This window comes from Catharus ustulatus, chromosome 12 (assembly GCF_009819885.2).
Source record: "Catharus ustulatus isolate bCatUst1 chromosome 12, bCatUst1.pri.v2, whole genome shotgun sequence".
NCBI classification, from domain to species: domain Eukaryota; kingdom Metazoa; phylum Chordata; class Aves; order Passeriformes; family Turdidae; genus Catharus; species Catharus ustulatus.
In genome coordinates, this window is record NC_046232.1 from 9,411,929 (window position 1) to 9,437,363 (window position 25,435).

General features: G+C 43.0%; 1 protein-coding gene across 1 annotated transcript; it reads left to right on the forward strand.

Annotated features, from left to right (window-relative positions):
* Positions 1–462: 462 nt before the first annotated feature.
* LOC117001867 (tropomodulin-2) lies at positions 463–25,435 on the forward strand. Its single transcript, XM_033070524.2, has 9 exons — positions 463–677; positions 2,240–2,396; positions 14,449–14,571; positions 15,596–15,682; positions 18,273–18,403; positions 18,992–19,099; positions 19,356–19,499; positions 19,812–19,956; positions 22,009–25,435. The coding sequence occupies exons 1-9, from the start codon at positions 552–554 to the stop codon at positions 22,041–22,043; spliced, it is 1,056 nt and encodes a 351-aa protein (XP_032926415.1). The 5' UTR covers positions 463–551; the 3' UTR covers positions 22,044–25,435.

Consider the following 25,435-nt stretch of genomic DNA (forward strand, 5'->3'; position numbering starts at 1 on the left):
CCAGGATGATGTGGGTTAACTTTCAGCCCCCAGCAAAGCTAGGATAGGATAGAATACCTCAAGGCATTTCATTCTGGTTTTTGTTTGTCAGTGTTGGACTGTTGTCTTTGACTCCACCACTTTTCTTTGTTTCTGGCCAAAAGAGCAAACAGAGACTGTTTTGCAACAGATACTGTTGTTCCAAGCAAATGAAATTATCTAGCTATATTTCTATGAAAAAGGAAAAGTTGCTAATATTTTCCTTATCTATGTCTCAGAGCTGCTGTTTGCTGCTGCCCCAAGCACACTGATCCCATCCTTGCTGTTCCTTGGCTACTGCTGCCCAGGACATCCCACACCCCTGTGCTGTGCCAGGACATCCTGCTGCTTTGTTTTCATTAACAAGTGTCAGTGTGACCCTCAGCACTTGGGCTTTCCAGGACTCTCAGCTAGATGGAGATCCTCACAATGCTTTATTGTTAGCAGTGAGCCAGAGGAGCTTGTTGGCCCTGGATGGTTGAGATCCTGAGCAGCAGCAGCAGCAGCAGCAGCAGAGCAGAGCAGCAGGAGCCATGTCTCTGCCTTTCCGAAAGGAGCTGGAGAAGTACAAGAACATCAACGAGGATGAAATACTCAGCAAGCTCTCAGAGGATGAGCTGAAGCAGCTGGAGCATGTTCTGGATGACCTTGATCCTGAGGTTAGTGGTGATAATTGCAATGCTGCCTGTTAGAAATGCCAACACTGCAGCATTTTTTATTTCTATCCTGTTACAGTGTACCTTAAAGTATGAGCAGCTCAGCAACAGACATTTTGGTTCTATTCCTGCTGTGATGTGCTGCTTTTCTGAAAGCCACTGCACTCTTGGTCTATTTAGACATGAGCTTGTCTGCAATCTAAATCTTTAATCATGTTGGCACACTGCAACACAATGAGAAGCTTTTTATGGCTGCTGTTTCTGAGCACAGCAATAAACAAACATAACCTGTGTTTATGGAGATCTGGTCTTTTGAACTTCTGAAATCTGTTGACCATTCAGCACATATATTTTTAGCTGAAGAGAACATATTTGGGCATGATTAAAAGAAATAGGATTCAGCTACACAACTGTCATTTCCCAGAGAGTTAGAATAATTGGGATATTTGAAGATGTTCTCACAAAGAATTTAAAGATCTCTGGTCTGAGAACCACTGGATCCTACAATAACGAGGTTACAGTCACAAGTGTGCAGGGAATTGTGACTCTACCTACCCAAAAATATTCAAACTGCTGTAGGAGTTTGAAAACTGGCAGGTAAAATGGCAGATAAAATGTTCTGTCTGGAGGCAAAATTAGTTTGGAGAAACACAATAGATTTTTTCTAGTTCTATAGCACCAGTTTGCCTGGGAATTAATGGGGGCTTTACTGTTCTCTCCCTCCATGTTGCCACTTCCACCCTACTACCATTTTTACATTTTGTGGTATTTTCAAGTATCTCAAATGGAGACACAGAAAACCATTAAAATAGCATCACCAACCAACGAAATAAATCAGGCCATGGTGCATTTGTAGTTAATGCTACATATGTGCAGTGAATTTGGAGCACTCTGAGGCATTTGTGCATGCACAGTAAAATAACTGGTGACTTGAGTTCACTGGATTTGTTCAGAATTTCCAGGGTATTTGCCATGGATCAGATTTACTGTGCATGATCTGGCCAGTGAGGCAATATTTCTGAAGTACTCTGGGGCACCTTCAACACATTGGCTTTGCTGCATGTGCACTGCAAGGTCCACCTACCTGTATTTCTTTCTGGGATTTCCTGTACTGAAATGTGGGGGCCTTGTGCATATTCCTGTGTTTCAGGATGCAGATGAAATACAGGATCCCACAGCTACATGTTGAAAGTGGGAATTATCTGCTGGTTTCCTCACACTCTGAATAGCTGAAGTCTACCTCATTCACCAGTCTCTTTAGTGCATGCCATTCATTTCTGAAGTCTGAAAGACATCTGCTTTAGAATCAAAGGAATTTTTTTTTTAGTGAGAGAAAAAGAGTAAAGGAATATAATGAAATGTGCAGAAAACATATCCTTGTCTATATACCTGGACTGCAAACTGGTTATAATATGTGTTATAAAGGACTCTGACCTTAATGAGTTCTTTGGTGCTGTGATTACAAATATGGTTAATACAAATATTAATGGGTAATAAATCAAGAATGGGATTTGGAACAGTGTGTGAAGCTGCCTGCTCTCCTTTCCTGCCCCTGTGTCTCACAGAATGCCCTGCTGCCAGCGGGATTTCGGCAGAAGGACCAGACCACCAAGGCTGCCACGGGCCCCTTCGACAGGGAGCGCCTGCTCTCCTACCTGGAGAAACAAGCGCTGGAGCACAAGGACAGGGAGGACTTCGTGCCCTTCACAGGGGAAAAGAAAGGTACTGTCCATGCCTCTGCTGCACTGGGTGCTGGGGGGAAGTGCAGGGACACAGCCAGTGAGGGTATTCTGTACTGAGACACAGCAGTGAGGCTGTTCAGTGCAGGGACACAGCCAGTGAGGCTGTTCTGAGCTGGGACACAGCCAGTGAGGCTGTTCAGTGCAGGGACACAGCAGTGAGGCTGGTCAGTGCAGGGACACAGCAGTGAGGCTGTTCAGTGCAGGGACACAGCCAGTGAGGCTGTTCTGTGCTGTGACACAGCCAGTGAGGCTGTTCTGAGCTGGGACACAGCCAGTGAGGCTGTTCAGTGCTGGGACACAGCAGTGAGGCTGTTCAGTGCAGGGACACAGCCAGTGAGGCTGTTCCATGCTGTGACACAGCCAGTGAGGCTGTTCTGTGCAGGGACACAGCAGTGAGGCTGTTCTGTGCTGGGACACAGCCAGTGAGGCTGTTCAGTGCAGGGACACAGCCAGTGAGGCTGTTCAGTGCAGGGACACAGCCAGTGAGGCTGTTCAGTGCAGGGACACAGCCAGTGAGGCTGTTCAGTGCTGGGACACAGCCAGTGAGGCTGTTCAGTGCAGGGATACAGCCAGTGAGGCTGTTCAGTGCAGGGACACAGCCAGTGAGGCTGTTCAGTGCAGGGACACAGCCAGTGAGGCTGTTCAGTGCTGGGACACAGCCAGTGAGGCTGTTCTGTGCTGTGACACAGCCAGTGAGGCTGTTCTGTGCAGGGACACAGCAGTGAGGCTGTTCAGTGCAGGGACACAGCAGTGAGGCTGTTCAGTGCTGGGACACAGCCAGTGAGGCTGTTCTGTGCTGGGACACAGCAGTGAGGCTGTTCAGTGCAGGGACACAGCCAGTGAGGCTGTTCTGTACTGAGACACAGCCAGTGAGGCTGTTCAGTGCAGGGACACAGCAGTGAGGCTGTTCTGTGCTGGGGCTCAGCAGTGAGGCTGTTCAGTGCAGGGACACAACAGTGACGCTGTTCAGTGCAGGGTGAAGCTCAGGAGCCACATCTGGAGCTGCAGGGGTGCTGTGTCTGTGCTGGTGTCTCGCTGCTCTGGAGCCCCAGGGGCAGCTCCATGGTCTGTCAGGGGTACAGGGACACAGGAGCACCAGCCCAGCACTGCTCCCTTTTTGCTCAAGCACAAAGGTGCACTCACCAGCCCCACAGGGACTGTTCCCTGCTAAATTAGGCCCATGCAGGGGTATTGCAGTGGGGGAGGCGTTCCGGAGGAAACACATAAATGCCTTTCTGAGTGAGTCTTGCCTACATTTACTGTAAGAAACAGCTCAGGGCACACAGTTACAAAAAATAAGTCTTTTTCTACTTGTTTACTACCACATCTGGCAATGCTATTCATGCAGACACTTTCCCTGCTACCCTTGTCCTACAGCTACAGGAAAAAAAGGGGAAAAACAGGAAAACCTAATTCTAATAATTTAAACACTGTTAGGGCAACCTCAGGGCAGGAACAGCCATAATTTAAACAAACAATATTCCTTTAGCACCACTAGCTCCTTTTCCTTGTTTATAAAATGTGGACAAAAATGCTGGCCTCAGGCAACCCCTTCATTCAAGAAGGAGCTTCCTATGTCTGGGTCTGTTTCTGGCCATGTAATGGATTTGCCATTGTTTCAATGGGATCTGCTTAAGGGAAAGCAGATACTTCAAGAAAGTCAAGGGAAGCATTTTTTTACATTATGTAGCATTACCAAAGATGTAAAATGTTATTTACACAACATTTCACAGGCCAGGAGTTGTTACTATCATTACATTGTGTTCTCAGACTTTGAAACAATGATTTCAGACAAATGAGACATTTTTCAGCTAGATCCGATTGGTGTTCCATTTACCATGCAGCATATTCTGTAATCTACTTTTCCCCCCATCAAACACCCACATATTGCTCTTCCCAGGGCTGGTTGTGAGCCCACTGACATGCAGAGATCCTGCCAGTGGCAGGAGTGGTCAAGCACACACTGTACAGGAAGGAAAGCACTTTACTGCAGTATGGATTTATTACCAATTGTTTCCAGTCTCCTACACACTGCTGTGTCAGAGCAGGACAAGTCACTGCTTGCAGGTTCTCAGATATTTATACCAGCACCTTCAGTCTCACCTTACTGATATTTGCAGACTTTAGATTAAGATATTGCATTTTTCACTGTGGTTATATCTGAGGTCTCCAAATAAGCCTGAAACATCAGTGCACAAAACCCAGCAGTGTGTGGAATTGTGGACTGGCCCTTGATCTGTACAAAAGGAGTCCCTGTACTGTCCCTGACAGTGGCACTGGATGGCCTGGGCTGTTTATTCCATTTCAGTTTTCTTTTGATGAAGCTAAAACAATATTGTTCCTACATTTGCTTCCAGATGCCCTTAAAGTGCTTATTAGTGCTGCTTATTAGTTCCTGGTGTCTCTGGAGTGGAAATACCACTGCTTTGCAAACACAACCACACATTTCACTTCCCCCTGAGCACACAGTGAGTGCAGCCCTCCTAGCATTTAAAGCTGTTCTTAATTTGGCTTTTGATTCGCTGTGTTAATTTCCTTCAAAATTACAATTTCAAGAAGTATTACAATTATGAGGTAATGACAGCCTTTTAGGCTAAAAGAATTATTCCCTTAATTTCCTCTGTTCTTCTTACCATACAAATTCATGACAAAATCCTCAGTATCAGCTTTAGCAGATTAAGTGAAATGAAAACAACCATGTGTTCTGTGATTTCTGCAGTCATTTTACAATTATAATCTAAACACACAGAATTATACTACATTTTCTTTGAACTCAGAGGCCAAATGCTATGAAAATACCCTTTGTTTCTTTGTTGGTTAGAAATAACTGAATTAATCTGAGATCTGATGAGGTCCAGTACTTTGACAATTGAGAACTGATGGGCTGCACAGTGTCATTTTTGGTGCTGCTTTAAGGGAACTGGCTTTGAGAACAAAGTTGTTTATTTTGAGCTTGGCATATCCTGAATTGGTACTGGAGTGTGAGTCCTGCTGCCCCTCTGTGGCTTGGCAGGAGCTGTCCTACAAAAGCACCACCACACTTCCAGCAGTGCAGAAGCTGAGCTTTATAGAACATATAACTGAAATCTCCATCTGCCAAATGCACTGAAATCCTCCCATATTGTATGATAATCCTGCTGATTGGTTGAATTGGTGAAAAGTGATGAATGTTGTACAAAGTCCATGTGTGGCTATTCCTGGATCTTAGAATCCATGCTTGTAACTGCAGTGTTGCTTATTTTGACACTCTCAATAGAAAAAAATAACAACAGGATGGCTGTATTAAAATATAAATCACTTGATTTACATTTATAAGAAGATATTTCCCATGCAAAGAAACAAAGCAATACTGAAAGACATTTTCTAGATCTGATACTGCATGCTAGATTTAAAGTCACTTTAATGAGAGAATAATTATTATTCTTTCAAAGCTCAGTAATTAGTTCAGGAAAAATAATTTAAATTTCTAAAATGTGTCCTCAGGAGAATTCTAAAGAAGGATATCCCTTGATGAAAATCTTATTTCTCACCTTCTGGATGTTGATGGTCTCTAAGGTGTATTTACAGATTGGTAAATATTTATATGATTATATTACATAGATTTCTGTTAAATTATTTAATTACACTCTAGAAGAACAGTAATGTAGCCATTCTGTAAATAACCCCTGATTAATTTGATGCTATTTCTGCTAGTCAAAAATTATATTCTCAAGCAGCTTTAAAATGCATCCAGGTGTGTATATTTGGGAGGAATTGATGGCAATTTGCCATTTAGTATTTAATTTATGACCCAAGAATATTTGTGTGCCAGTAGGATTAGAGTATGTCAAGTGTTGTTTGAGCTTTTGTCAGTGTTTTGTATTATTTTTGTCTGCTATTGGGAACTTTATTTTTTCAAGTTTAAGGAGTGGGATCCTTCTACTAAATATAAAGTGACATTTCTACCAGTTATTACAGTTATCATACAAAGCTAAAACTTGGAAATTCATTGATAAGCTGAAAAGAAGGTGACATTTAAAATATCCTCCTTCCAGACTAGTCTGTGGTAAATCATGATTTTTTATGTACTGTGGCTGCCTCTCTCTTTTTTTTTTTTTTGTTGTTAATATTTTATTAGGGAGTTCTTGAGCAAGAAGCAGTACCAAGCAGCTGCTGAAGGACAAAACTCAGTTGCCTGTGTTGGTCTCTATATGCTGAGCAACCATAAGGTTTTGATTGTCCTAGAAAATAAGCCAAATTCCAGAGCTGACAGGGATATCCAGAATGGTTAAAACACAGGAAGTGTTAAATATGAGCCCAGGATGGGGGTGCTGTTTGTGCAGGGAATTGCCTTGTTTTTGATTGTAATTGTGGTTTCAAGAGGTTGGGGATGTTTGGCAAAAACACCCAAACGTATGGAATGCATTAGGGCTTTGGCTCTCTGCCATACTGCAGCTTGGTGATGTACTTCATTAATTGCTGTACAAAGAGGATTTAAGCCTGTATGGGATAAACCTCAGATTTCAATGGAGACCCAAGGTTTGCCCAAACCAGGGCTGAAATGATCACAGGCACACACCCAAAGCTGGCCACTGAGCAATGTTTTCAGACTGCTTTACCCAATCCCCCTAATGCAAGTCAGGGCTGGGTACTTCTCTGGAATGCCCCATTGTGTGGTTTGAAATGATCTGGTGGCTTTCAGGAGCTTGTGTGCAGCACAGATGTCTGTCAGCAGTGAGCAGTGAGGCGAAGAGTAAGGGCTGAGAACTGGAGCCGTGGTGATGGGTAGTTTGTAAGTGTTTATTTTGTGTATTTTGGATTTGTTCCTACTTAGGACATGTTTAAGAAATCCTTACATAGAACCTGATGGTCTGTGGAAGTTACTTAGTCTGACCCACTGCACATGGCACATATAGCTGGGACAGGTCTCAGACTTCCACCACTTCCATGTGAAGTATCATCTTCAAGTTCATGAAAGAGCCAGGAATAAAAAGAAGAGGTGGGGAACATAAGGGGCAGTGCAGGTAAAAAGTACTCCAGAGCTCTGTCAGAGCTGCATTTTCTCTGCAGTCTGTGTGTGTGACCTCAGTTAAGAGCTGGGTCCTGCTGACACAAACAGAGACTGGTAACAGCACCTCTGCTTCTGCTTTGTTCCTGGGGTTCTCTGAACTGTATGGTACTAATGAAACATAATTCTAACAAGTTCTTCTCGTGTGAAATGTCATTAGCTGTGAAAGGTTGCTTTAAGGATTGCTTTTTCAACCCTTCACCGCTGTCCCTGCTTTCTACAAGGTCTTCTCCTCCTTGCCAAATCATTTAGTTTTGGATCTGATCCAGTTCTCATCAAAGGCATGGAAAAACTCCAGTGGATTGGCCTATTATTATTTGTGCCTGGAAAGGGAAGGAGGACATGCTTGTATGTGATTAAATACTAACATTTTCAGCTGAATGATAAAAGGGAAAGGAAGAAAGTACCAGAGAACTTTTGGCCAAACCCCTGTTTTCAGTTGCAGAGACCATCTATGTTGCTTGTGGTGCTGTGCCAAGCAGAGTATCAATGCAGCCCAGTAATAAGGACAGACATTTTCAGGAGGTCAGAGTGCTGGAGCAGATGCTAATGAGTTCCAGTTCCACTGTGCCTAACAGACTGCTTTCAGAAGTTAGGCTTTAGTACAGACACACAGTATCTTTCTTGGATTAATTGGTAGTTGTTTCACCCCTAATGCTTTAAATGGTTTGTTTAAATTTTCGCCACCTTTTTCCTATTCTTTAGGGCTTAAATTTAGAGCTGATGTTTGTCTCTTAAGGCACTGAAAGCATTGCAGTTGCTGACAGTAATGCCTCTAGCCAGTGCCTTTCAGTGCTTGCTTTTCTAAGACTCTTTTAGTTGCTCCTGACTTTGCCAAACTTGCACAGTTCACAGTGAAATTTCCCATGCTGAGAGGCTGCCTCGAGTTGAATTTTTGGAAAGTGTCAGCAAAAAGGACTTAGCTGCTTCCAAGAACAAGATTAGGAGAAAACACATTGTTTTATCCATCTAGAGTAAATTTTTCCAGCTGTTTTTTTATGACATGCAGAGCCTCCATGCTTTGAAGAGAGGACTTGAAATGCATGCCCTTTGGAATCCCCAGGGTAATATACTCAAGTCTGGCATCCTCAAAATACTGTGCTTTCTTGTACATCCCGTCTGTTGCAGCATTCTCCAAGTATTGCCCTTGCAGTGAGGGCTGGTCAGAGCTCCTGGCCCTGTGCAGGGGACACATGTGGCAGCACAGCCATGCCCAGAGGGACCTGGCATCCTGGGCTCTTGGGATGTTCTTGAACTTCCTCATCTGAGAGGCCCCTGTCACACCAGCTCTAGCAGAGCTCCCCTCCCTTTGTAAAGGCACTGGAAAGGAGAAAAAAGGGTTAAGAGCCAGCAGAGAGGCTGGGGCAGAGAGGTGGAGAGGGGGTTTGAGTTGCTGTGTGAATATTCCAGGATGAAGGACTGGATGTGGCAGCTCTGGGGAAAGGAGCTCTAGAGAGGAACAGTGGTAAGGAAGGGAGGGCAGAAGAAAGGGAGGGGGTGGGAAGGGTCAGGGCTCAAAGCTTTTCAAAACCAGGAGACACAGGGGAAGGCACAGGGGGCAATGAGGGAAGGAAAAGAGGAGAAGAATGTGTTGGGTGGGAGAAAAGAGGCCAGAAAGGAACATAACTGGTGTGGTGTTCAGCTCTGCCCACATTTCAAGGGTCTTTGATGCCCAGGAGGACCTGAAGTGCAGTGGCAGTTTGAGTTTCTTCCTGCTCTGCCACCATTCCGCACCAGACACAAGAGCTCTCTGCTGTCTTGGTGGAGTGGGTAATCCAGGAGGTAATCCAGGAGGTAATCCAGAGGACTGCCCTAGGGCTGCATCCTACCTTGTGATAATCCATGCAAGGGTCTGAAGAAATTCTGGGCTTCCTTCTGCTTTAAAACGGTTGGCTTTAGTTTGTTTTTGTTTGAGCAAGCATCCTTTCCAGGAGAGTTCTTTGAAGGGTATTGCTGCAGTGGCAGAATCACAGCATGCTGATCAAAGTCAAGGATACTGGTGCAATTTAAATTCACTTTTTGTGTTTATGCACAATAAATTTTAAAACTTTGGAATGCTTATCTTTGCAGCCTTCCTATTCCATTGTCATAATTTTTAAGGTGTAGAATATGCTGACACTAATCCAAGAACAGCAGAACAGCAACAATTAGGGTACTGCATTTTTATTACTACTGGCTTTCAGCTTCACACTTACTTGAACTTGCCTGTTCTTCATAATACAAATTTATTCTTTGTAAGAACTACTTTAGCTCAATTTTTATAGAATATTTGTGGAGAGGGGTTTAAGAAAGCCTCAACAGAAAAGAATAGTGTAAATGGAAAAAGTGAATCAGGTGGCTGTGATTTATGCAAGGCAGATTTCCAGGATTATAGAATTTCACTCCCAAGATCTGTGTAGCATTCTGTAATTGAGAACAAACAGGCACTCACTGCAGTCAGTGATTCATTGAGAAGTCAGAAGTAGTAAGTAACCAGGCATTTTCTTGAAAGTACAATAATCTGAGCTACACTTTATAGGAAAAGAAAGCACATTGTTGTTTTAAAAATATGGCAGAAAATGCATTTCTGTTATAAATTAAGTAAATATCCTTTAAAAATTGATGTTAAATAAAAGGAGATTTTTTACAGACAATATAAATGGGTTTATTTCCCATTGCTCTGTGTTTTATTGAGTTTTGGCTTGTATGGTTTTGACTTGTACAAGATGGGAATAAATACCAAGTATATACTAAATATAAATGTAAATAAATACTAAAATAAAAATGGTGGCAATTTATATTTATTCACAAAAGTCAAATGACATTAGAAGGAAGGAATAGAGGAGACATACCAGAAATGGTGCTCCAAATGCTGCTATAAACAAATGTGAAATCCTCAAAATGTTTTTAGGTTGAATTTGCTACTAAAATCCTACCAACTGCACTGTCCAAATTCCTTTTGCTCCACCTCCTTATATAACAATAAAAAACTCACTTCAGGAAAATACACTTGAAGCAGTTCCCTGCTCAGTTAATAAATCCTGCTATAGATGTGCATATGGTAGTTAATTATTAGTGTATAAGAAGGTGGGGATCTCATTTCCTTGCTTTACTGACATCTAAAACAATGTCAGCATTGTTTAATGGGGGCATTTGCACAGTGCACAAAAAGAAACCTGGCTGAACCAAGTGGCAAAATGACATCCATGTTCCCAGTGAATTTCCTTTTTTATAGAGAATTTACTTTCCTTTTACCTTGCTCCACATTCGTGTTTCTCTCTGTAGTGCTTTTCTCTGAATCCTTCTTCCCTCCGATTGTCAATGGATTTTGTTTCCAGTATCCTCTTTTGAGGAAAACATGAACCACATTGTATTTCAGTTTCAATAGAAATCTTGTTTTTGCAGTGGGTGAAAAGGAGTAGGTCTGCTGTGAAACTGAGCCAAGACAAAACTCTGCTCACTGCACTCACCCTCAGAAATCCCTGGTTTGTAATAAACTGCCTCAGTCATCATCCAGGTCACCACAGACACTTACCCCAGTTTGGCCAAAAGAAGGGGAGAATTGCACTGATGCAGACTTAACATTTCACACTGGAAGAAAGCACTTGGGATTCCACACACTTTGGGTTTCTATGCTTGTGTGAAAATAAAATTATATTTTACTGCAATTGAATTTTGGTTTGCAGTTGAGCAAAAAATATATCCATAGTTATACAGAAGTGTGGTTATTTTTGTCTTGTTAACGACAAAGTAGCTCAAGTTATGTATAAACAGAACTTTTGTCACCATGTTTTTCATTGGTGGAAAGTTAAGCTATTGCTATTAAGACTTAGCACAGAACATTAGCATATTCTGGAGGCAAAAGATAACACAGCCAACATTAGTTCTACCACATAAAGTAATAATAAAGTACCTTCTAAAACACAGTGTGAATATAAAGAGGGCCAAGGGCAGCAGCCTTTCTTCATAAATCTCACTTTATAATAATAAAATGTCACTATTCCTCCAAGGCTTCATCCAAATAATAAATTTTAAGTTGGACCATTGAATCAAGGAAGCCACAATCCATATTTTATTTTGTCAGTGAATTCCATGATAATAAATTTACAATGTACAGATGCGGGACTAGGAGACACCTCCTGAATCTTTAAACTCTGTCCTTAAATAATGTAGGAAAACTGGTTGACAGCTGTCCATAAACAGGCACACGTTTTTGCAGCTGCTGCACAGGTAATAAATTCCTAATAACCTGCTAAATATAGAAGTTTTTCTAACCTCCATCTGCTGTGCCACAGCATCTCTTCACAGTGGAATGTTCTTATCTAGATAGCAGTAAAAAGAATATTTTTAAAACACCACTGAGTGCCAGCAAGGCCCACATACATTAAGGATATATATTACTATCTTTGACATGACCTTGCCCCTTTGAATATTTCATACAACCAATAATAGAATTATTTTTGTAAAACATTTGCCAAGAATGCGTTAAATGAAATTATCATTGGGAATCATATACACATCCGAAGAGATTTGGGCTGTTATCCAAGAATTACATATGCCTGAAACAAATGTTTAAAATTGTATTCCTATATATGTGAACTGTACAGAAAAGGTATGAGGTTTCCATTACTTCTTGATTTCTTGCTATGCAAGATACTTGACCTTCACCTACCCAAAGTCCTTAGAGAATGACCAACTATACCTCATGTTGTGTGCAGTTTAGTCTAAAGTGTGCTGTGCTGTGTCCCCTTGCCATGTTATGTGTGAAAGTACAGACTTGGGTCGGTGTTTGTTAAAAGTGTGACTCAAGTTTGGGCTGTGAAGCTTCACTTACTGCCTGATGGAGATGCTGTCTCCACAAACTATGGCCCTACAGAGCAGTGTTATCAGTCAGGATAAAGATCAGCAGGATTCCCCCAATATCTCCAACAACCTGCTGAATACTTGGAACTCAGTGGAGCCACCAGTGATCTGGAAGGAAAACACTTGATGGACAATATTCCTCACTAGTGATTGTTTACTGGGATATTCTGCTTGATTTTGGTTTTCTAGCTTCCAGCACAGCAATGAATTTATTTTCCTTATGTCAAGCTGGCATCAAGTTCAGTCTTGGTCAGTTGGTCTGGAAGCTGCCATCAGCACTTCAGATTAGGGTAGCACAGAGAGTCTGAAGTCTGACCACCTGTGCTGCTATTAAATCTGGAGAGCACCACTGACCTACCTTTGCAGAGTGTTTCTTACCCCAGATTTCCATTTAGTTTTGTTTGCTGCTGCTGGGATGGCTGGCCTTGATTTCTGTGACCCAATGCAGTCACAGCTAAAATGGCTCTTGCCTTTCACCCACCAGAGGCTTTTATCTTCTTGAAGCCTTTTCTGAAAAGATTACTTGCTTAAAGTATCACATAAAAAATAAATCATATCATGATACTGCTTTGACTTTCTACATAACTTTCTGTCCAGTTTTGTACTCAGAAGTGGTTTAGCCTTGGTGGAAGTATCTCTAAGGTAAATAATTTGAATCATGTATCAATAAACCTTGCCAGAGTTTCAGAAATTTTCATTAAAATTTTTTTCTGAGCTTGTTCAGTGACTTGAGTCATGGAAACTGACAGCATAAACATGGTTGTAGACAAACTTGTGTAAAAGATATAAATGAATTGGAAATTACTACATTAAAATGATACTTTGGACCATAGTGGGGAAAAATGAAGCCACAAAACGCAATGACAGAGTTGAAAAACCGGAGGCAAAGCATTTGTAATTCAATACTAAATATCAGAATTACAATTATGAATGGTAGCAATACGACTAATTCAGTTAAAATTAAACTATTTTAGAGACATTTCACAAAGTCACAGGGCTAGATGTAATGGTTCAAGCATTACATCTAGAGTGTACAAAGCTGCTCAAAAGAAAATTTAAAACTAATGTGGGCCAAAGCTGCCTGCACCAAAGATCATCACAGCTTCATTACAAGAGGATTAATTAAAGGCTGCTTGAGAAGTAATTGTTGGGGACAAGGTGAGGGGAACTACCATCCAGTGGACAGCAGACCATGGGAATTAAGTCAGTTTTTGGAGCAATGGCACTGTCTGTTGGCTGGGGCATCATCCAGCACTGACTGAGGGGCTGGTCAGGAAAGCTGGGGGAGAAAAGCCCAGCACTGCTGGTGCCTGGAGTGCAGCTCAAGCTCTCGTTTAAGGGCCTCACTCCAAGCATTTGCAGTTACCTCATCACAGGGCTGAGGTTAACCATCACAGCAGCCTGAAGGAGCAGTGGAACTCATTGTGCTGTGCCTGGGTTCATCCTGCAGTTTCCTCATTTCAGCAGACAGGCCAATGACCTCAGTCTTGGGGGAATATTGCATGGAAACACATCTGCTAACCCAAAGGCATCAGCAGGATACAGAGAGAGACAAAGACGTCAGGAGTCTTTCTTGGGCAACATGTGGTTCAGTTCAGACTTTTCAGGCCTGCACAAATGATCAGGATCAGGCATTTATGTGCATGAGCATCAGGAGACACAGAGGGGAAAATACTCTGGAGGGGCTGGGAATTAAACTGAGTGACTGGAAGAGAACAGGCTTGCTGAGCTCTCAGGATCATGTATGGAAGTTCATGAACTGAAAGATTCTTGCAGTAGGATGGTTTTAACTGCTCCTAGTGCCTCATTTAAATGTAAGGATGAAATGTCTGCAAGCTTTTTGTGTAGACCTGATTCTGCCTATTTAAGGATACAGGACCTTCAGAAAAATCCCAGCTGTGACTCCTCCTGAGAGCAAATTTCCTAAAATAACAATCACCAACACAGAGCAGTAATCTGCACCTTTTATTTTTAGACTTATTAAGATCCTGGTGTGGAGGATAACATCAAGTGAGAAAGAGAAAAACACGCATGTGATAATATTTCCAAGCAGTTCCACTCTCACAGACCTATTTCTCTGCTGCCAGGAGGCAAAGTTGTTCCAATAATTCATTACTCACTCTGGCTTTTTTTCTTATCTTAGGAAAAATATTTATCCCTAAAGAAAAGCCTGTAGAAACCCGCACAGAAGAGAAAGTCACCCTGGATCCAGAACTAGAAGAGGCCCTGGCCAGTGCTTCAGACACCGAGCTCTATGACCTTGCAGGTTAGAAAACACATAGGTGTGATCCTCCCAGGTGTGCAGCTCTCCTCTGCCCAGACCTGCCACAGGAATGTCTCACCATGACCCTCAAGGTGCTTGTCTGAGGTGTCCAAGCCATGGCCACGCGTCCCAGGATGATTGGAGTGTGACTCAACAGCTGCTGCATTTCAGATTTCTCTGCTTAAAATTGGTGTGTCAGGCCAGGGGGGAAGTGAACCAGCTCATGTGGTTTGGGAAGGGAAGGTGGGCATGGGCTGCAGGCTGGGGTGCTGGCAGTGCTGTGGAGTGATGATCCTGCTGTAGGCACATTGTTTGCACCACTCTGCTGCTACCTCCCCTCAACTCTGCCATCCCAAACAGCCTGATAAACTTGTCACAGCATGCAGAGGATAAACATCCTGAATCCATGAGGAAATTTGGAATCTAACCCCTTGAATGATTGTTAGGTGATTACACCTGGGTACCTTCAGCACTTCTGATTATTTTCCAAGCATGTTACTATCACTGTGCTTCCATAAGAAGCCCTGGTGGGAATGCCAATGCATTAAACTCATCACATCACAGTGAAATTCTCAGATGCACCAAACAACAGAACATCACAGTGATAAGAAGTTCAGGTTGTGTGTTAGGGAAGAGAAGTGATTAGGAGTGTGGCATTGAAACAATTTGGGCTGTGGGATTTCCATCCCTGGCTCCTGTTTCCAGGCTCCAGCTAGACAAAGCCATGCCTGACCTCATTAGTGCTGGCAGTGCTCCTGCCTGGGGGAGAGGCTGGACACCATGACCACAGTGCTTCCTTCCAGCTGGCACTTCTGATATACGTTCTACACTGACTCAATTGTTCAAAAATCTATACTGAAAGTGTCTGTGTCTCCAGAATTCGGAGCCCAGAAGACTCTCCCTACAAGCAGGCATGATGCACGCAGTTAACATTTTATAAAGGGGGTTTTGTTTTGCAGCAGATATTTTCCTCTGTGTGTTCCTGCCATTAACATTGTATCCTCTTGCTGGTGTTTACACATTTCAGCTGTTCTTGGAGTGCACAACATGGTCAACAACCCAAAATTTGATGAAGCAGGAGCCCGTGGTAAAGATGGAAAAGGCATCGTGAGAAGTAAGCAAGCAGATTTCTTTTGTGGGCTGTGTGTCATCTTTAGGGACTTCTGCACCTGTAGGTGGGGTCTGTTGGTCTAATTTAGTGTAATGTAACTGGGCCTAACTTTGATTGATCTAATTAATCATGAAGGGTGACTTTTAAAAAGTAAATACAATCTTAAAATTCATTATATTAGCAACAGTAGAAGAGATCATTCCTAAGGACATTTGTTTTCCTAGAGAGCAGTATCTGACTCTGCAGAGGTGTTTGAAAGAGTGGGACTATTTAAATGGCCAAGACATAAAAATTTCCATTCCATTTCAGTTTAGGCAGCAGGCAAGAAACAGAGTGAGCTGTAGCTGTGAGCTGGCCACAGTTCAGGCCAGGCCATCCTGCCCCAGGTACCTACACTTGAAAAATGAGTTGTAACCACTGGGCTCAGGGGTGGCAGGATCCTGTCAGTCACATCTGTGGCCAGAGTCACATCTGTGGCCAGAGTCACCTGGAGATGCCTTCACAGGGAGGCAAAGGCTGCCTGGATGTGCTCCTGCCCCAGCCCCTCCCTCTGATGTCCCAGCTCCACCTGGCTCCTGTGGCAGGGAGTGTAAACAGTGCCTGGTCTGTGCTTCCCTAGGGACACAGGAAAGGAATCCTTCCAGAAATCCCCTGAGAGAAACAGCTGTAGTTACTAGAAACAAATCCAGAAATGTTTGCACTAAATAAACAGACCTTTGGTGAATCAGATCTTAGCTCAGAGACCACAGGAGGCTGGATGGAGGGGGAAATGGGATCTTGTCACCTCCAGGCCCTGGGATATCAAGTGTTCTAAACTTTACTTTTTAAGACAAAACTATGTAATGCCCTTTCCTGGGGAAACGGTACTAAAAAAAATATTTCCTCTTCTAAGGCCATGAGAACAGCAGCTATCTTCACCAAGGGCTCTCCTTTCCATCTTCCATTGCTAAAGGGGAGGTGGGAAAGCAGAAGTCACCATGTCACTTCATTTTTCTCAGGATAAAGCTGCTCTGCAAGCCTCCCCAGTGGGGCCCTGTGTGAGCTGCCATCTATCTCATAACAGGCAACTTTGTGCATTACTAATCCTCATAGATTTCAGAATATTTTTATTGTACTGAGTCAAAAAGTCAGCTATGTGAGTCAGCTAAACTATGCTCCAATCACAGACCTATGAACCAGAAAATCATCATCACATCACTGTATTCTTTGGTCCAAAAGCAACACCTTTCCTTAACCAAGTGAAATGCTTCAGTAAAAAATTGTTCATCAATGTGGCAAAACAGCGCCATGATTAAAGAAGTGAGAAAAAGTCATGGAAAGCAACAAGAAGTAGAAAATGAAAATTCCTCCTAACTCTAGACTGAGTGCACTGTGATGTCTAACCTGACAGGGTGCTTGTCTCTCCCCTGCTCCCAGTCTGGCAGGGTGTTGCCACAAAAAATGCTTTGCTTTTATTGTTTACTTTCTATCCTTGCATCCAAGGTGAATTCTATTAATGTAGTTTTCAATTCCCAGCTCCCTAGGAAGGCTGAAGTGTTATTCAGGGATATGTGAGGTCTCTCAGGGAATTAGTTTAAAAAAAAACAAGTTTGGCATCAAAGGGAGCAGAGAGAAAACCAGCTCAAGATGTGTCTATGACCATCTCTACTATGAGTTCTAAAAAAAGATGTGGTTTTCTTTTGGCCCATGATATGGCATAAACTTTTACCCATTGCAATGAACAGCAATGTGTAGTACACTGAGACTTGAGCACAAGTCTTCAGAATCTCTCCCTGTCTGCAGCATAAAATAAAAGGATTCAAACATACTTGTGGTCAGCAACATATTCCTTTCTTGCTCCTGGTGGTTGGGTGGCCAGGGTTAATAAATTAATCTCCACAACTGCATGTGTGGGAATTAGAAGTACTAATTGTGTTCTAAGCTATGATTTTTATGCATCTCTGAGAATATTTATGGCTCATAGCTCCCAGCACTAAATACCACAGTTCTTTGGAACATGACTGCTCAAAGATTTCATAAATCTTGGTGCTGGCAGACAGACTTACTTTTCATGCTTTGATAGTTTTATTATTTAGAAAGTGCAGATGTTGCAATTTTAGAAGACCTAATTGAATTTATAGTAAGGCTGATAGTATCAGCTGAGAGGAGGAAACTGAGGGGCCTCCTGCTCATGTTGCTTTGTGTAGCACAGTCTATTCATAGGTGCAGGCACATTTTCTCAATAATATAATGGGCAAGTTCTGAGCACACCTTTCTTTACAGATATTAGACAAAGCACAAACCAGCCCTTGCAGTATATCACATCCCAAACAACAGCCTTCAAAGCTGCTTTGGCTCCAATTAATTGTTCAGGGATTTTGTGTATAAAGCAGGAATTTGCCCGTGACAATGCTGACCAGCCTCTGTGAGCACAGCCTGCAGTGACAGCTCTGGGAGCACAGGGGGTGCAAAGGGCATGGCAGGGACAGCAGGGATAAAACTGCTGCTTGCAGGTTTTGTGGTGCTCATAAACCCTTCCTGGATTGCTGCAGTGCAAACCTAAATGGGAATGAACAGCCAGAGCGATGGCATTTAATGAGATTTTGTGTTGCAGATGTGGTGAAAGGTGAAAAGGTCAAGCCCATCTTTGAGGAGCCACCTAATCCAACCAATGTGGAAGCAAGTTTACAAAGGATAAAAGCAAATGATCCTAGTCTCACAGAAATCAATCTCAACAACATAAAGGTAGATGCTGTGGTTTTGTCCATGTCATCATAGGAGGATTTATTCAAATACTTCCAAAGTCTGTGCCTTTTATCTTCAAATTTTGTCTCTCTTTACTGTTCACAGAAAGCAGGACACCCAGGGAAGGGGTGGGGAAAGGAGTGTTGTAGAAGCTCCAAGGTCATCAATTTCTGATACTGAATTAAATGCCAGTTAAAAGCCCGAGGGGTGACTCCCTTTGGCTGCCTTTCTCAGCAGATTGTCCAGGAAGATGTCTCATGGGTACTGTGTAATCATCACTGGCCAAATTCAATCAGCCCACACAGACAACTGGAGGGGGAGCTGGCACATGGGGACTGAACACTGGCAGGGGAATAGGAAAGCAGCTCAGCAATGCTCAAGTGCTGGGCTTGGCCTGACCCAGTTCCAGCAGTGCTGCCTTTGCAGCCCCAGGGCCCAGAGCCTGCTCTGTCCATCCTGACATACTCCTGAAACATCAGGGATGCTTCACCTGCACAGACTGTGCCTGTTCATCAATCAGTTTCATAATAATTAAAATCAGCAGTGTGACTGGCTTTCCTAATTACTGCATTTGTCTTCTTACCCTAGAATATTCCTATTCCAACACTGAAAGAATTTGCAAAAGCTCTGGAAACCAACACACATGTGAAGACATTCAGCCTTGCAGCTACTCGAAGCAATGACCCTGTAGCTATTGTAAGTTTTAACATTCCTGGGGAAAAAACACAACAAATTTTAAGTAGGTCCATGTCTGCTTTAGGATGCACTCTTTATTTTCCCTTGCAGGAATTCCCTGTGCCTATGCAAAGAAGAAATATAATCTTTTCTGATCTATCTCTCCATTCTTTTAAGCATATTTATGTTTTATTTCTTGTTGGTACAAAGCTATGTTTTGCAGATCCCCTGAAACTTTCCAGATGTTATCTCATGTTCCCTCTTTTTGACCCTTCAGGCATTTGCAGATATGTTGAAAGTGAACAAAACACTGAAGAGTCTGAATGTAGAATCCAACTTCATCACTGGGACAGGGATTTTGGCACTGATTGATGCACTGAAAAAGAATGAATCCCTAACAGAGATTAAAATTGACAACCAGGTAAAGAGAGACCATGGGGGAAGCTCACTTTTGTTCCTCTTTTACATGGATTCCCAGAGGGCTCTGCTAGGGGCCTCTGGCAGAGTCAAGGCAGCCTCTGTGGCTCAGTCATTCTGCAGCTCATGGCCCCAGTCAGTGCAACCAAAGAGTAAAAAACTTCTCAATGAAACTACTCAGAGCCAAATACAAAACCCAGGGCAAAATCTCCAGGGATGGGATTCTCTTCAGAGTTTGTAGCCCAGTACTTAAACACAACCACTTCTCTCTCATATGTAAACAAATGTTTCCTTTTCTTCTGGGGACACTTCACAGAGGCAGCAGCTTGGGACAGCTGTAGAGATGGAGATTGCCAAGATGCTGGAGGAGAACTCCAGGATTCTCAAGTTTGGGTACCAATTCACAAAACAAGGTCCAAGAACCAGGGTGGCAGCAGCTATCACTAAAAACAACGATCTGGGTAAGATGCCACTACATGTAATCATCATTTCTTTGTGTGAGCTGAGCCCTGACCTTCCCAGGCACAGCTCTCCCTGTCTGTCTATTCTGCTGGAATTTTGAATACAGTGTTCTGTGTGAGGGCAGATGCAAAGCTCCTTGGGGTCTAGAGTAGAAAACAGCAAAGATCTTACTGTGATTAGGAGCCACTGTTTTTCTCCTGCTCCTTCTGGGAAGGGGAGTTATTTCAGCCTTTACCTAAATGTCTCACTGCTCTATCAGTGATTCTGGCCAGTAAATGAGGAGTCAAAACCCATCCTGCTTTTGCAGAGGACACAGAAGTCCTGACTTTATTGTCCAGCCCATGGTAGACCAGCCTGCCCAGCCAAGGGAGCAAACCAGACCTGTGTGACCAAAGGCAAGGACAATAGAACCCTGCCAGTGTCACCTGAGTGTGGCATGCTCTGCCCTGTGGGCTCAGTGCACAGAATATGAAGGAGATGATTGGGCAGTAGAAGTTTAGAGTGAGAAGGGGAAAAAAAAATATGCAAATTTGTATTTTTAATCAGTTCTGCTTTAGACTGGGTATCAAACTGTGATGTCTTTGTGGGTTTCAGCTTAGGTTTCTCTCCATGGGAACTAAGATAAAAGTTGAGCTAAAACCTTTTTCTTTCATACATACTTGTGGGGTTTTGAAATTTTAATTTTTAGCAATACCTAAGCATTCCAACTATATACTATTTTTTGCCATTGGTGTCCCAGAATGGTATTTGAAAAAACCCATTAGAGAGAAAAACCCTTTTTTCCCATTATTTTACCATCTGCCATTAGAATATGTTCTAATCTTCCTTTTCCTGTGTTTTTGTTGTTTGCTTTTGTTCAAGATTTTGTAGGGCAGAATTCCTAGGAATTCAATAAAATAAAATAAATGAAGGAACAAAACAGTGAAAGCAGACACAAATGACTGATGCTACACTGCAGGCTTTGGGATAATGCAGTGTGTTTGCCAAGACAGCACAATGAAAAAACCTTCTCTTATTAAAGTAATGGGATCTTTAGCAATATATTGTTATTGACTTTCTGTGGTGAAAAGCATTCATTCATCAAGTTCTACTGCTTTGTTCTGTGATTCAGCCATTCAATATCAGAAACAGACACTTTGACATAGCACTAAATTTTGTATCACACAAGCAGGAGAACCTCACAAATCTGGCCAGGTCAGAAAAGACTCAATGCATTTTATTAGAATGTGGAGTAGCAAATGCTGCCCAGCTAAACCTGCTCTATACCAGGTGTAATGTATCTTAAGTGCTGTAAAAATTCACATGGGCCTGCTTGTCAAACTAATTGTGCCCACAACACAAGGTTTACCACTCTGCTTTGCTAAATAGCAACTTCAACCTATGTGGTTTCCAGTGAAAAACCAGAGTTAATTACTGACTATCAGATGGTTGATGCAGTCAGAGCATGTGAAGTTTAAACAGGTAATTGAAGGTCCAGTGGGGTATTTTTTTTGCCAATATTCACTGATATTGGTACTTAAGAATACTTCAAATTATTTTCTAAAAAAATATGATTATTGCTTACCTATAGTATACACTGTGCAATTAGAGAAGTTATTAAATTTTGATGCCTAAAGCTTAAGTAATCCAGAGCACTGCCATGCAGACTAGAGCAGACCAATATCAATTTAGCTGGAACATAGTGGCTTTTAAAAGAACAATAAAACTGTAATAAAAATCTAAATGGAATCACTGGAAGGAAGTGCAGGAAGTGGTGATTTCTTTATTATCTAAAACCTTTAGCTCAGAATATGATTTTTGTGGAAAATGTATTGATATGAGCACTTGGTGAAATTCTACAGTCTGTGATCAAAAAAAACCAAGCGTTTAGGTACAATTGTTTTGTTGGGCATTGTGATCTATTAATTATGGTGTTTGTGGGCATAACTCTTCTGAGCATTTCTGAGGAGCTCCTCCCTTCTGTGCTGCTTTCCTGTTGCTGGGGAGGGGGTAAAGCCCTGGAGGTCTCAGCAGGCAGCAGTGACTCTGTCTCTCCTTGTTTTGCTGTGCAGTTCGGAAGAAGCGGGTGGAAGGGGAGCGGCAGTAGCCACAGCACCGAGGGCACCAGGCACGGCTGGAGCCACCACTGCAGTCAGAGAGCTCCCTGCTCACGAGGGAAGGCACTGGAAAACTGTCACAATGGGAGTTGCTGATTTCTGTTAATGTCTCCTTGTAACCTTGAAAGCAGAGCCTGTTCATTTTCAATTTTCACGGTTAATTTAATTCTTACGAGAAAGGTTCATAGTTGGTTTGATTTTAATGAAGAAAATGGTTTGCAGTATCTGAAGCCAATATGCAGCATCTTAACTGTGTTACTGAGCATAACATATAGTGACTGTGACCCTTATTTTAGACACCTTTTGATATATAAAAATATGACCTTGTATATGGATAAGGGATTCTCTACTGAAAATAGAAACTTTAGGGCCAAGTTCTGCAATGCCTTATGTTTGTGAATAATCCTTACTTATGTGTATAGTCCTGCTGAGCTGAATCCTGCAGTGGGCTGCTCCCAGGAGTAGAACTAGTGATGCCAGTACAGATTTGCAGGTTCACAGCCCTGAGCCTCTCTCCTGCAGTGGGATCTGGGCAGCTGGAACCACCTTGGAACAGCTCCTGTCACCCTTGTTGGGTCTGCACCCGTCCAGCTCCCAGTGCAGGATCACGCCTAGACGTACAAACACTGTCAAAGCGTACTTGTTTACATGAGCTTAGGTTAGGTGGATCATTTTGCAATGTTACACTGATCTTTTTTATTCTTACTCCACGTTGTAAAGTAATATTAGCACTGCCAATCCTATAGACGTTGAATGTTTTGGGTTTTTTTTTCTAGGCCAACAAGTTTTTGTTTGCTACTAGAATGCACAGTTTACAGCTAGTGATCTTAACCTAAACAAGTATTCTGAGCAATATTTGTTTTGCTTTGAGCCATGAGTTTGACTTTTTTTAGTTCTGGTATTTATGTACATTTGTTAGCATTATAGGACAGTTCTCAGGACCTTTTAGATGAAGATTCATTAAATACTTAATCCAGGAGAGCCACTGTGCTACCAGGAAAAGACATTAAAGGGGTAGTTTTGACAGCTACATAACTGACATTTATATGCTGCAGTTGAGGTTTGTCCCTGTATCACAAGGCATGTGGGTATTTGTGCCAGTGTTCATCTGAATAAGGGCAGATTTAAGCACATGCACAAAGGCTTTGCTAAATCATGGCCTTAACTTTCATGCTGGACACTTTCTTAACCCAGTGGAAAACACTCACAAAGCAGCAGCTAACCCCAGTGCTCAACAGCATCAAAAATTCAGTAAGAATTCAGTCTGATGTTTCATTTTGTGTATTTTACCACCTAAAACTATCTCTACCACAGTTGTATCACTGCCAACAGCTGACTGACAGCCAGAGGTTCATTTCAGGTACATCTGTGCGTGCTGTGAGAGCCAAGGGATGCTCAGGCCAGGTGTGTCTCACCCCCCAAGCTTTCAGAGAGCTGCAGGAGTGCTCCTGCCAGCGCTGGTACCTGGGGCACCCTGGCCTCTCTGAGAGCAGGGGTGAAGCAGTGCTTGCTTGGGCAGTGCTGGGCACCACAGTCCCTGCAGGATGCTCCTGGGGACTGCAGTGGCACTGTGAGCTGGCATCCAGGGCCCAGAGAGCTGGGGAGCCCCAGAGCTGGGTGGATGCTTGGCACACTTCCCTGAGCCATGTTTTCATCTTGCTGGGCTGCAGCTAACAGGATGAACCCTCCCTCTGTGCCTTTTAAAATGGAAATGAGTAGGTCCAAGGCAAGCTCTTCCTGTTGGGTACTGGTCTTTGTAGTGGGGTCCAAAGTGAGTAACCCTCACTGGAATCCCACTTAAAATACTTGGCTAAAGTGGTCTGCTGAGCTGGGATATAAAGTGCAGTAGCCACAGTTTACTTCCATGAGAGCTCCCAGTCCCTACAATTTCCACTTCTTCCCTTCCAATAAACGGAAACCTTTGCTTTGCAAATAAGAAACAAAACACACAGGGGAGCCTTGCTAAGGTTTTCCCTGGATCCATGCAGGATTTGCTTTGAAAAACTTTGATAACCCATTTAAAAAAAAATTCCAAGTTCTGTAATACAGTCATAACTCTGCATGGGCTTAAATAGAATCCTTACAAAACATTTGGATTACAAGGGGAATACTAGGCTTTGCACCATGAAGTTTCATGAGTGGGAAGAATCCTCATCCACTAATCCTAAAGATTATGTTACTGATAACCTTCAGTGATAGGGATCACACTGCCCCTAATTTCTTGTTCTTTTCCTTTGATCCAACCAAGGGAATCCCAATTATCAATCAATTCTTTGAAGATTTTTTAATGGTTATTTTTTCTTTAAGAGTGGTACGTATCTGTGTTTAAGGGAATCAAGTGCAATCCATTTCTAGTCTTAATTGCCATTGCCAGTGTTGGTGTTTGCATGCAGCAGTTTCCCAAGGAGGGGTAGGTCTGGCTGCTTCATGGTGTCTGCAGCACGTCCTGTCTAGCTTTGCTCAGAGCCACACACTGGTTGCACAGTCCATGCTCCATGCATGTTTTGCAGCCCCAATGTGCACATGGACGAGGTTCCTGGCTGGGGAAAGCCCTGTGGGCTCTCCATCCCTCCATCAGCCAGGTTCCTGTGCAGGGAGGAGCCTTGCCCTGGAGGGATCATCTCAAGCACCAGCCCCAGCATGGGCCAGCAGACAGTGAGCTCTGCTCCCCATGGCCAGCTCCTGGGACCTGGCTCCTTCCAGCCTGTGTGAGAGCTCCCAGGGCTGGCTGCTTCTCCAGGCAGCTGCTGCCAGCCCCTGCCAGGGACCAGGGATGTCTGTCCTGCCTCTTCTGTGTGCTCCACACAAGGCCTTGGTTGTCACCAGCCTTCAGTGCCACAGGTCACACATTGCAACAACATAAAGAGCTGTTGGACGCGGCAGCAGCACGCAGTGGTGACGCTTGGAGGCAGAGTTTCATTCTAATACAGGATTATTTAGCTGGTCAAAAATCTCTGCATCTGACATAAGGGGAGCAGGATGTAATGAGTTATTTCATATCCTACTTTCAGACAACATCTGGCATTGTCAATGCTGAATGGGGAACAGGGACAGAAGAGTCCTTTTTTCTTAAGCAAACATTCAGGAGTAACTTTGTCTATTTTTGCACATTGCTTCTCGTGTTGACTGCTTCAGTTTGGTTTGTATTTTTTATACAGTTTTTTCATGGAAAAGCTCAACTTTGTGCGTGTCCCAACATCCATGTGAAGTGTAGCGTGCACTGAGGACCGTGTGTGTACTTGTAGAAGTGATGTTATCTCTGAACAAAAGGAATTGCATGCGCACAGTGTGGTGCATATTACTCAAGGGGAAGAGAATTACCACGCTATGTAACAGTGACTCCCCAGCATTGTGGTTTTTCTAAATAAACCTTCACAAAGGA